General features: G+C 40.3%; 1 protein-coding gene across 1 annotated transcript in view; it reads left to right on the top strand.

The window, feature by feature from the left end:
• Positions 1–9520: 9520 nt before the first annotated feature.
• Positions 9521–11823, top strand: part of LRFN2 (leucine rich repeat and fibronectin type III domain containing 2) — a 41804-nt gene continuing 39501 nt past the window's right edge. The window contains exon 1 of the mRNA XM_009507085.2: positions 9521–10895. Within this exon, the coding sequence (XP_009505380.1) occupies positions 9523–10895 (1373 nt within the window). The 5' untranslated portion in view covers positions 9521–9522. The remainder of the gene's footprint in view (positions 10896–11823) is intronic.

Below are 11823 nucleotides of genomic sequence, written 5' to 3'. Positions count from 1 at the left end.
TATTTCCGTACAAACTAAGTGAAAACCAAGAAATTATAGTAAGTTTACCAGGCTGAAGAAAAAGCCCAGAGACTCTGGAGACCATGTGTTCTGTCGTGCAGCAGCATACCAGGGGTCAAGTATTTCCTTCTCAGGCCTCTGCTGGTTTGTTACCAAACCATAAACCATCCTCAACAACAAACCATTGGGGTTATATTCCCTGTAACAGGGGACCGCTGCTACTGAATGCCGATGCAGCATGTTTAGGAGTCATAATCTGGGACATTCAGCATATTTTTTTTTTTTTATAATGTGGACTTCAGTTTGCCATTCCCACGTTTCATAGCTTCTCCAAATCTTTGCACGCGGCTTTCTGAGCCCTAATAAATTTATGAGAAACATCAGAAAATGGTTGTTTTGTATGTATGACTTGTTTTTCCTACCAGTGCCTCTTTGACTGTTGGTTGTACACTAAAGTAAAACTGCAGTCCGTATTGCAAATAAAGAATACTTCCTAAGGGATATTGGACAGAGTTTGTCTCTAGGGCTAAATGAAGAGTCGATTAACAAAAAAACCCCAAAAACGTAACAAGTCCAGATAAGGAAGAGAATACCAATTTTAATTATCCCCCTTTTCCTTTGATGCGGAAGGGAATAAGACTATATAGAGGCTTTTATAAGAATTAGGGTAAGCTAGGGATAAAACACTACCTGAATAGTTGCTGTTATGGCTCAGAGCCGAGTGCAGTTTGGATTCTGATGATGAGAACAGGCCTTCAATTGTATTTGCAGAAAGCAATAGGGTCTGTTGATGGACATTTATGTTTTACACCACAGGCAATATCTCTGAGAGAGTTGCCACTCCGTACCTGTGCAGTTTCCCTGTGTGTTCAAAATGAGTAATAGACAGAATAACTGGTAACTTCTCTGTTGTGCTGATAAAGCAAAATGGAGGATTGCTGTAAAGACCCAGATAAATAAATGAACTATATGGTTATAAATAGCAAGGGGGCTCAGCTTATCTGACTCATGAGTTTGTAGATGAAATCTGATGGAAAATGGCACTCAACATTAAAATTGGAGGTGGAGGTAAAGGTAAAGGTTGGAGGGGCATTAAATGAACAAACAAAAATGAATGGACCTGCAAATGATCTGGGGGAAAAAAAAACAAACCAAACCAAGCCAGTTCTAATTAGTGCTGTTGAAAACACTCTTCTGCATTTCCTGTGTCCCTCTTGTTGGGAAACCATGATCTTTCACAGATGTGGCTGCACTGGAAAGCTCTAAGAAACAGGTCAAATAGACCTGTTGTTGATGCAACACATCCCACACCTGAGGAACAGATTATTTATTCCCCTGGGCAGGAGCCATGAGGTAACTGCTCAGCTGCTTCGGGGCTTCTCTTACCCCCCACCTGCAGCTTCTCATCAGTTGGCTCAGGCAATTCAGGGATAGTGTCTCCCCCTGAAGAAAAGCAACATTTTATGCAGCTGAAGCAAATACAGATGCACGTGCATGTATCAGGCAGTATTACTTAAGTCTGTATGTTTACCAAATGTCTACACTTGGATTTTCTAAAGGGCCTCTTTCTTTTTATTTTGTTTTTATATGCTTACAAGTAAATGTCTGCACGTTTAAATTTTGTGCATATTCAAAAACCATGCAGTTTTTTGTCTCAACAAACCAGGCAGTTAAAGAGTATGCTTCCCAGTCAGTGACGGTAAAATAATGAAATTGCAGCTATTTTCACAGGTAAAATCACACTGCTCAACAAAATCTGGCTATAATTATTAAGGTTATAATGTGCCACCCACAAGTTCTGGCTAGAGTTAGATAACTTTTTCTATTTGGCCAGAAGTTTTAAAGTTTTACCCACTGATATGTACCAGTCCATGTTCACAAGACCTATTTGTGAGATTGTTCATTTTTCATGAAACCACTTTAGGAAAAGTATTAAGTTAAGCATTCAAAATGTTTGTTTCTAGTGTTTCTGAGATGTAATGTTTTCATTTTGAAATTATGTGTTTTGTGTAGGTATTTGCCTAAGGTAGCATGATTTTTAATGAATAAGTAAATCAAACATGCCTATGGAATTCATGTTACAGGATTGAATTAATTCAGTTGCCACAATCAGCATTCAGGAATTAAAAATTTTGCCATGAGCTTCAGGACAGGTATAAAAGAAACTGACCTTGGCATTGAAGGTAAACATCATTTTAGAGTAAAAATTTCCATCTTCTGCAGCAAAAGAGGTTTAGGCTACTTTCTAAGTGGAATTTTAAGCCCATGGTTCTCTGTGTATGCATGAAGGCTTTTCAGTCCGAACTTCAAGTGGCATGATGCCAGATCAGACAAGGTCTATAGAGATTAGTTATAATGAAGTAGTGGCACCTGTAGCCTTTGGGTGGAAAGCCTCTTATTTTGTAAACCAGGCCACTAAATAATACTCAGATTTGTGCAGTGTATTTGCAGAAACAGCAGCCCCCACTATAACAGCAGTGTAGCTATTTTCACAGAATGGTGTTAATACCTAGTGCCAGTCCTTTAAAAAACACTTTAGGAACATGGACTTTCGAAGCGCATTGAAGTCAGCTGGAATAGGGCATCCAGGTTCCCCAAATAGTTTTCCGGGACTGCATCCTTACAACCATTTACATCCCTGAGCTGTTTGGAATCTACTTTTCTGTGGAAATTAGTAGACAATCTGTCTTCCAAAGGATGTGTGTCCCTGACTGACCTACTCCTGAATAATATTAGGGCTCCAGAGTGAGTTTACTGCTTATTAGACACCAGAGAACCTGTACAGCTCAGACCACCTTAACAGCAGAGTGTACTCCCTCTTGTCTAAAAAGGCTGAACTCAGGTTAAAGCCTTTTCAGCAGACAGGATATTAATAACGTCTCTCTTCCATATGGATTCTCTGATGCCCAACAAGAGGTGGACCCATTATTTCCTTCGCAGAAGCCTAACAAAGCTAATGAAGTCTCTCTCCTCTGCCTTCATGAAACTTACTCTATATTCTTGAAATGTGTGTGTAGTAAACATTTCTGAGGCTTCTGCACTTCAGATTTTATCTGAAGTGATGAAAATGCCCCAAATGTATTGTAGGGAAGTGCCAGACAGGCAGATGCTCAGAAGTACATAGAACGTATTCACTAAGTTTTATTTTCTCACAAAATGAACCTCAAAATCTTGACTAATTTTGCACATTTATTAAAAAGACATGGCTTATAATGATGTCTTCATTGCAGCAAAGTGCTAATAAAAGTGAGGTAGGATCTAACAGGCATACACCTGGTTTCCTCTTGACTTAAGATCTCTCACTGCATTTCCTAGGAACTAGGATGTAAGCACATCCTAGGATGTAAGTGCTCTAGGGTCACTAAGGCTATTAGACATACATACTGTCCAGCAGCCAGATGTCCAAGTCTTTGGCAGAGAAACTACAAATACACTATGTTTCTCTGCAATCAAAACCACTGTGAAAAATGAAAATCATCACGTACACACCTATGTGAGCACATACACTTTTCCATTAGTGCTCAAAATGCACTTTCCAGGTGATGTCAGGGAAATTGCACCATGTATTTCAAGAAATCACCTAAGGGGTATTTGGTAGTAGTTTAACTCTGTGAAACAGAAACAAGGTGCTGATATTTTTGACTGACTCTGAAATCTGTCTAATAAGATTTGGGGTTACTATTGTCTGTCAAGTATTACAGGTGTTAAACCTTTTTTTTTTTTTTTGGCCTAAGTAACCTGAAATGTAAAGAGGTGACTAATTGCAGGGGTTAACTGTGCTGGAACATTAGAATATGAAATGGTTCTTTTAGGGTGTATGGAAAGTACCACTTCTAATGGAAGAAATGAAATGCCTTAGTAAAGTGGGAGACATGAAAGAAGGAAAATATTTATGTGCATTAAAGCTGTGAGGCTCCTGTGCCAGACACCATCAGTGTTATAGCCCTATACTTCAACAGAAAAGCTGCTGTGAGGTCAGAGCTTTGTCTACCAAAATCCTGCAGTCAATAGAGGTTTGCAATGTGTAATGTAATGTGTGTTCCACCACGCTTATAGCCTGGTGATGCAAGGATGCTCAGGCTGTAAGTGAATTACATCTGACCTAGCTCTGCACCTCACTAGCTACATTGATTATTTGGTCTTTTAATAAATGTATTGCTTCAGTCTTGGGAAAGGTAAAGGAATTGGGTAAAGTTAGTACTTAAAAAAAGAAATAAAATTACTAGTGTCAGGGAAAGATCAGGAAAGAATTATGAAAAATAAGGAAAAGCTTCCCAAAAATTCACACAAATAGAAGTTTTGCCAATGAAAAACTGAAAGAGACCAATATCCTCCTGTGTGAGATAGCCCTGCCTAAGAAAATACTGGGTTATTTCCTTAGGGATCTGTTGAATGGATTTTCAAGAGTGACCCCTCTTGAAAATTGCCTTTTATGGATTATCTGTACCTCTGTTCTGGATCCAGTTACAACCAGTTCTTTAAAGACTGCAACCATAACAGAAAAGTTTTTACAATGAAGACCATCCCATGAGTCAAATCCATTTGGAGGCACACACCTCTTTAGCATAGCTCTTCCTAAATACTACCAAACTTGGACTGCTTCCAGAGCTGGGGAGCACAGAGCAGGTAGTATGAATACCTAGCTGCTTGGAAAGGTGAAAACAAGGGGACAGAGCTCAAATGAAGCAAACCGCATAAATGAACCTTGTGATGGTACTGGGGTAGTGAAATAATTTTGATTACAACTTTGCTATGGCTGCAATGTTCAAGAAGTTGTATGAAGGGCAATAGGTTTGTTAAAATTCATCCAGAGTTCCTTTTTTTCTGTTACTGTGGAAGAAATATCAGTCAAATTAATATGAGTGGAGCTTAGTAAAGACAGCCACAAATACCTGAAGAAGTGTGTGCTTGTAAATGTTCCCCCTCTGTGATTTATAAAATGTAAGGTGGCTGGAGAAAGCAAGCACTTCACAGGTTAGAGGTATTCATTCTTTTCGATAAAACTAGCTCCCGAAAAGGCCCAGGCACAGCACATAGGTATATAATTGAATTTAAACATCTGAATGGTTTCACAGATGCTCACAAAGCTAGCAGTGGTTTAACACCCAAACCATTTTCAGTGTATTTAATACTGAGGATGGATTCAGAGGCAGAGACTTTTACATTCCTTTCTGCCACTGTTATCCCTTGGAGAGTTAGGCATAAACTACCTAAATGGGTCAGGGAGTACACAACACCTACCTTTCCCACAGAGTTTTTGGCAATGCAAGGGATTAAGGAGTAATTTTTGCCTGACAGGGTCCCATCCCTTTTTGCCTATTGTAGATTAAACTGCTTCAGAGAATGTATGTAAAACTTTCACCCATTGCTGCAGTCCTCCAAGCTTTGTAGCTGGACGGTAGACTTCCTAGTCACAGAGGGTCACTGAAAACAGAGATAAGACAGTTAAGAAAAAAGACAAAGGCACCTCCCAGAGAAGAAAATCAAACTCCTCCACACCACTTACAAAGCTGAAGAAAAGTATATGAACTCACCCATACGGTCCCTGGAAGTTTGGTCCCAGGGCACTTGGAGACAGTAAAATCAGAGCCACTATTCATCCCATCCTTTTCTTTTATCTGTCCTTTTTTTTCTCCCCAGCCTGTATGCTGCAGCTATTGTGTATCTGACAGTCGTACTATACTTGGTGCTGTGGTATGCAAAGGTTATTGGAATTTATATGCAAAGTTCAATGAATATAGAATTAAAAAATGCCTCAGAGACATTCCTGAAATGAGATGCCAAATCTCAGAAGTTGTATCTTTATGAGGAAAATTTGAATACAAAACACCGAGGTTTATGACTCTTGCACATATTAATTCATACCAATCTGTGTTATAAGAGGACTAAAGGGGCTATTTTTCATCTCGGGCTGAGACAGGAGCTCTGCCAGATTTACTGACTCCCTGTGAGAAATCTACCTTATCTGGCTGATAGATACCTTTAAAACATAAATCAGAACGGCGAGATTATCACAAGGCTGCCATTAGTAGCCCATAAAATGCTTGGTATTGCAGGTCTCAAGAGATTTTGGGAACAAGGTGAACAAACTGGTCAGCAAAACCAGACCCTAAACTTAACATTTTAATTTTTGTCTTGTATTAAAGTTACCAGAACTGAAATAAAAACAATTTTTATTACACATCCATCCCTTTGGCAACTAGCAATTACCATGACTTTGTGGGAGTGTCTAGAGTTTAGAAGATACTATTATAATTGTGCAGACTCACGAATTCTTACCTCATCTGTGACTCAGGTCCTTGTCTGTCTCGACAGAAAAAGGAAAACTGGCTTCCCTACAAAAGCCCCAGATGTTCTCCTTACGGAGCCCTGCCCACTTCTGTTCTCTCCAACGACCTATAGGTAGTCCTTTGTACCATATTTGCTCTGTCATGAACTGGCCACTTCAGGACTACATTGCAGAGAAATCCAAGGCTCAGAAGCTTGAAATACTGATGCTGGCAACAGATCACAAAAGCTAGAAATTTCCTCTGCAGACAATGAATATTTACATTAATACTTTCAAATGTGTTCAGTAATTGGAATGATAGAAGCCATAATATTTCCATCCTTGTATAGTTGTTACTGATTTGTCCTCCTGCTGGTAAAACCACATATTGCACTCACTGTGTCTTTTTCATGCACACATGCAAGCACACACAGGCAGATGATGCGCTTTCATGCCATCTGCAGATGGTTTCCCCATCAGGGTTTACTTTGCCATTTAGATCTCCTGCTTCAGAGTCTCCTCTCGGTGTTGCAGTCCCTATTTTCTGTAATTAACTTCTGTTCCTCCCCCCATTTTTTTTTACAAACGCTTTTCACTCTGATGCTTAGTGTCAACTCTCTCCCCAAAGCACTGTGATATTTAACAGCATCCGGAAAAAATGTGGTTAGAGAATTGGGACACTTAAAGGAGACACTGTTCTCGTAAGTGTGCATTCACATTTTTGAATAGATATTCAGAGGGTGGGAATATAGATGAGGGAGAAGCTATGAAAGGGCTTATTACTAATTAACTGTATCTATTTCTCCCCCTTTTAAACTGCTTTTTGTTTATAATTTCAGCTGGTAGGGTAATGCACCAAATTAAAGCTGCAGAACACAATTATAATTAAGATTCAAAAAGCCAATTGCCTGTTAGTAAACTACCAATTGATAATAAAGTAAGGGATATTTATAGCTCTTTGCTAAGTATGCCACAGATTTGCATCAATAACATACTTGTTATTCTCCAAACATTTTATTCAGTAGCCTTTTATTTACTACTGAAGGTAAGATTACTCTTCTCAAGCCACCCTTTCTATAAGTATCTCGCTTTCATCTTGTTTGGAGAGTTCAGCAAACACAGATGCTTCAATCCTTTCCTCTCCTATGAAATAGTAAAAGTGGTATGTAATTACTAATATCACACCATGCAGAAAACCTTGCCATAAAGAACATACTACACATAGTTCAGCACTCATAACATCTTGTATTTCTACAGATTCTTCTTTCTGAGTCATCTCACATGTTCTCCAGAGGGAAAACCAAACAAGCTTACACAGGAGAGGAATCAGCTGCCTTTGGGCAGAGGCCCAAACATAGAAGTCTCGGTTTCAGTCTTTTACAGGGAGGTAGAGCAAGACCTGTCTAAAGGGTTAAAAAAGAATTTACTTAAGTGATAGATTTTGTTTTGTGTTTAGTGCGTGTTACTAGGGGACTAATAACTAACCTTTATAATTTCTTTTAATTGTTATAAAACATGTGCGTAACTGTCATTTCAGCTGTGTGATGAAGTGTAAATAATTGCGATGTGACTTTTGTGTGAAATATGTTTCTTGCATCATATGTCCACTAAAGTTTGAGTGGCCTCATAGTACTAATTACTGGAGTCATTGTAAGACACTGTGTATTATCCCATCATGTGTGCAGCAGTAAGAGAACCAGCTTAGGCACAGGTGACTGTCTGCCATCCACTGCGCAGGCACTGGAGGGGCAATTGATGACATGTGAGGGTGTCTAATCACTTATTGTGCCATGACTGCTCTTGAAACATGGGTGCCAAAAGCTGCTAAGCATATGAGCACCTGCATGATTAAGAAGGGATATGGTGTATACCATGGACCGAGGACAGACAAACACTCATGAGGACAGGTTAAAATGGCCATGCTGGAAATTATAGCCTGCATTGTGCCTGTAGCTACTGCCACAGGTGAGGCAATTGGAGGCTAGGGCACACCATCTTGGAAAAAAAGCCTGGCAGATCCCTCACAAAAATATAGCTTTTTATCAACCTGCCGTTTCCTCAAAGGGAGAATGAGGGTTAGAAATGAACAATCTGCCCATTCTTTGCCCCTCCTTGATAGCAGGGTCTGGGCAAGGGATAAACAGAAAGGAAACAATTTTACCTATATCCTGCATGTGTGGGAAGAAGGTCAATGAAACTATGCAAGAAGATATTCCCAAACCTGAAGCAGGGCTGCAACTTCTCCCAGCCACAAACGGCCCTCCAAGTGAACCTGTAAATACATTTTGTTTATTCTTCAAAGACACATACCTCACAGCTCAAGCTGGAAAAGCATGTGAGAGCTGAAAAACAGAAAGGAAATAATGGTGCAAAGAGAAATAGTTAGGAATGCAAAGGAGGACCATGGACACACGTGAGAACCCCGCTGTCACTACAACAGAAAGTTTTTCAGCCTGTGAGCATGGATGTTTCAGAAAGCTTGCCAGGAGCCTAAGGTAGCACAAGTTTCCCCTGCATCTCTCCTCTTTGGAGCTAGATGATGCCATCCTTCCCATAGGTTGTCTGAACACAGGGTGAATCCAGGTGACGATTATGCAAGCGATTTCTGCTTCCTGTGCTGTGTAACATGAATTTTATTATGGGTGGGCAAGTGAACTGACTCACCCCAGGACTGGCCAGATAATTACATGGTCATTACTAACCACATTACTGAAGGGTAAATATGCAGTTATTTTTATCCATAAAATCAGTTATTTCAACCCTAAGACTAATTCCACATTATTATGCAGCAGTATGTAATTACTATAAGACAGCTTCTACCCTCAAAGAAGCAGGCACTATTCCAAATGAAAATTTTCAGGGTTTTAAGCAAGCCATGCAATCTGACATCAGGATTTGTCCTCTACCAGCTACCCAATAAAAATTATAAAACTGTAATGAGAAAAAAGGTAGTCATAAGACCCTATTATCAGGCATAAACACTAATAATTTCTACCCCGTTCAGATTTGGAATGAAACCCACATTTTTTTTTTAGAAAGAATTTCATTATGTGGGGAAACCTGTTGATGTAACACTTAATGTTCCCATCCCAGAGTGATGATCACTTTAGGTGTGACTCCTGAGAGAAGGCACTGCAAAGCCTCTGTGGAGGTAGATGTTAGTTAAAACGTGAGAGGAAAGGTAGCTGTATCATAACTGCTGATGTTCCTTGTAACTCTTTTCATTTCTTGCAGGTACTGTTGCGTGATTTACCATGGAAAAATTGCTCTGCAGCATCCTGGTGTTTGGAATGGCTGTCACGGTCAACGCTTGTCCCAAATACTGTGTCTGTCAGAACCTGTCTGAGTCACTGGGGACTTTGTGTCCCTCCAAGGGTCTCCTATTTGTACCGCTAGACATAGATCGAAGGACTGTTGAACTCCGACTTGGGGGCAACTTTATTATTAATATCAGTCGACAGGATTTTGCCAATATGTCTGGACTTGTTGACCTTACTTTGTCCAGAAACACCATCAGTTACATACAGCCCTATTCTTTCACTGATTTGGAGAGTCTTCGGTCTTTGCATCTGGACAGCAACAGGCTGCCTGACATTGGAGAGGATATTTTGAGAGGCTTAATTAACCTTCAGCATTTGATTTTAAACAACAACCAGCTAAGCAGCATCTCTGATGAAGCCTTTGAGGATTTTTTGATGACATTGGAAGACTTAGACCTTTCCTACAATAACCTCCGAAGCATTCCCTGGGAATCTATAAGGAAGATGATAAACTTGCACCAGCTCAGTTTGGATCATAACCTGATAGATTATATTACAGAGGGGACGTTTGCAGACCTTCAGAAATTGGCAAGATTGGATCTAACATCCAACAGACTTCAGAAGCTCCCCCCAGATCCTATATTTGCAAGATCTCAAGTAATTCCATTAGCTGTTACCCCGTTTTCTCCACCTTTGTCTCTCAGCTTTGGGGGCAACCCGCTGCATTGCAACTGCGAGCTACTATGGTTAAGGCGACTTGACAGAGATGACGATATGGAAACTTGTGCTTCTCCTCCAGGTCTAAAGGGAAGGTACTTCTGGTATGTACGTGAGGAAGAATTTGTTTGCGAGCCTCCTCTTATTACACAACATACTCACAAGCTGTTGGTATTAGAAGGGCAAACTGCCACACTCAAATGCAAAGCCATTGGGGATCCCACCCCCATCATTCACTGGGTGGCCCCTGATGACCGTCTCATTGGCAACTCTTCGAGGACAGCTGTCTATGACAATGGCACCTTAGATATCCTTATCACCACCTCCAAAGATTATGGGACTTTCACATGCATAGCAGCCAATGCTGCTGGAGAGTCCACTGCAACGATTGAGCTCTCAATTGTTCAGCTCCCCCATCTCAGCAATGGAACAGGCCGAGCAGCCCCACCGAAATCAAGACTCTCAGACATCACCAGCTCCAGCAAGTCTAATCGAGGGGAAACAAAAGGCCCACCAGAAAGGGCTGTCCTGGTGTCAGATGTGACCACTACCTCAGCTTTGGTCAAGTGGACAGTGAGCAAGTCGGCCCCTCGGGTTAAAATGTACCAGCTGCAGTATAATTGCTCGGATGATGAAGTCCTGATCTACAGGTAAATGCGATTGCTGTTTTGTCCTCTGATGGTGCCAGGGGGAGGAAAGCATGATTGAAGTCTTTTACTCTTAGGTCACAGAACTGAGGTCATTGACTTTGAGCTGAGGTAGCACTGCCACTGCCACCAGTAGCATTAGCAGCGTCTGATAAATCTGTGTTGTGTCTGTCAGTTTATCTGTTGGTCTGTTCATCACTTTTCTAAGTAATACATTACAAACCTTTTTAGTATTTATTCTCTAACAAGAGCTGTTTTCAGTAAAATTTCCAGTTTAGGAAAAAATAGTACTGCAGTTGGTAACCACCTTATTAGGTTTAACAAAGAAAGAGAAATTTGACAGGCTGGAAGTCAGAAGTTTCCCTTTCCACCTGCTGTAGGTGGGACTGAAACCTACTACTGTAGAGGAAGCAATGTGGGAGGAAGTTTGTGCTGTCTACCCATAACACAGGCTCTAATTATCTGCGATTCAAGATTGGGGTTGTTGGCAAGACGTTTTTCACCTATATGAAAGAGCTTGTTTCTTACTTCGCTAACATCTGTTTCACACAACTGTAATGGCTGACAACTTTGGAGCATTTAATGTTTTATACCATATTAAATGCAAGAAGAGATAGAGATAATTTCAAAAACAAGCCCTGAATGTTCACTACGCTCCTCCAGTTCCAGAACTTCTCCGACTTTTAACGATGTAAAAAAAGAGTCACTCTTGCAGTGATCCTAGATATGAAAAAGAAAGAAGCAATAAATTTAAGGGATTAAAAATGCTTAACAGATCAGGAAAACAGTGTTATTGCTTTTTTCCCTCTATCTTGGAAGAATTATTGATGTAGTATGTTCATGATAATGATGAATCCCTAGAAACCACCCTTTCCTGCTTTTTTATTGCAGAGGCAGCAGTATCAGATGCATTGAGCTGAAGTCTGTGAGC

This window comes from Phalacrocorax carbo, chromosome 3 (genome assembly GCF_963921805.1).
Source record: "Phalacrocorax carbo chromosome 3, bPhaCar2.1, whole genome shotgun sequence".
NCBI classification, from domain to species: Eukaryota; Metazoa; Chordata; class Aves; order Suliformes; family Phalacrocoracidae; genus Phalacrocorax; species Phalacrocorax carbo.
This window is presented reverse-complemented; position numbering and strand designations above follow the sequence as displayed.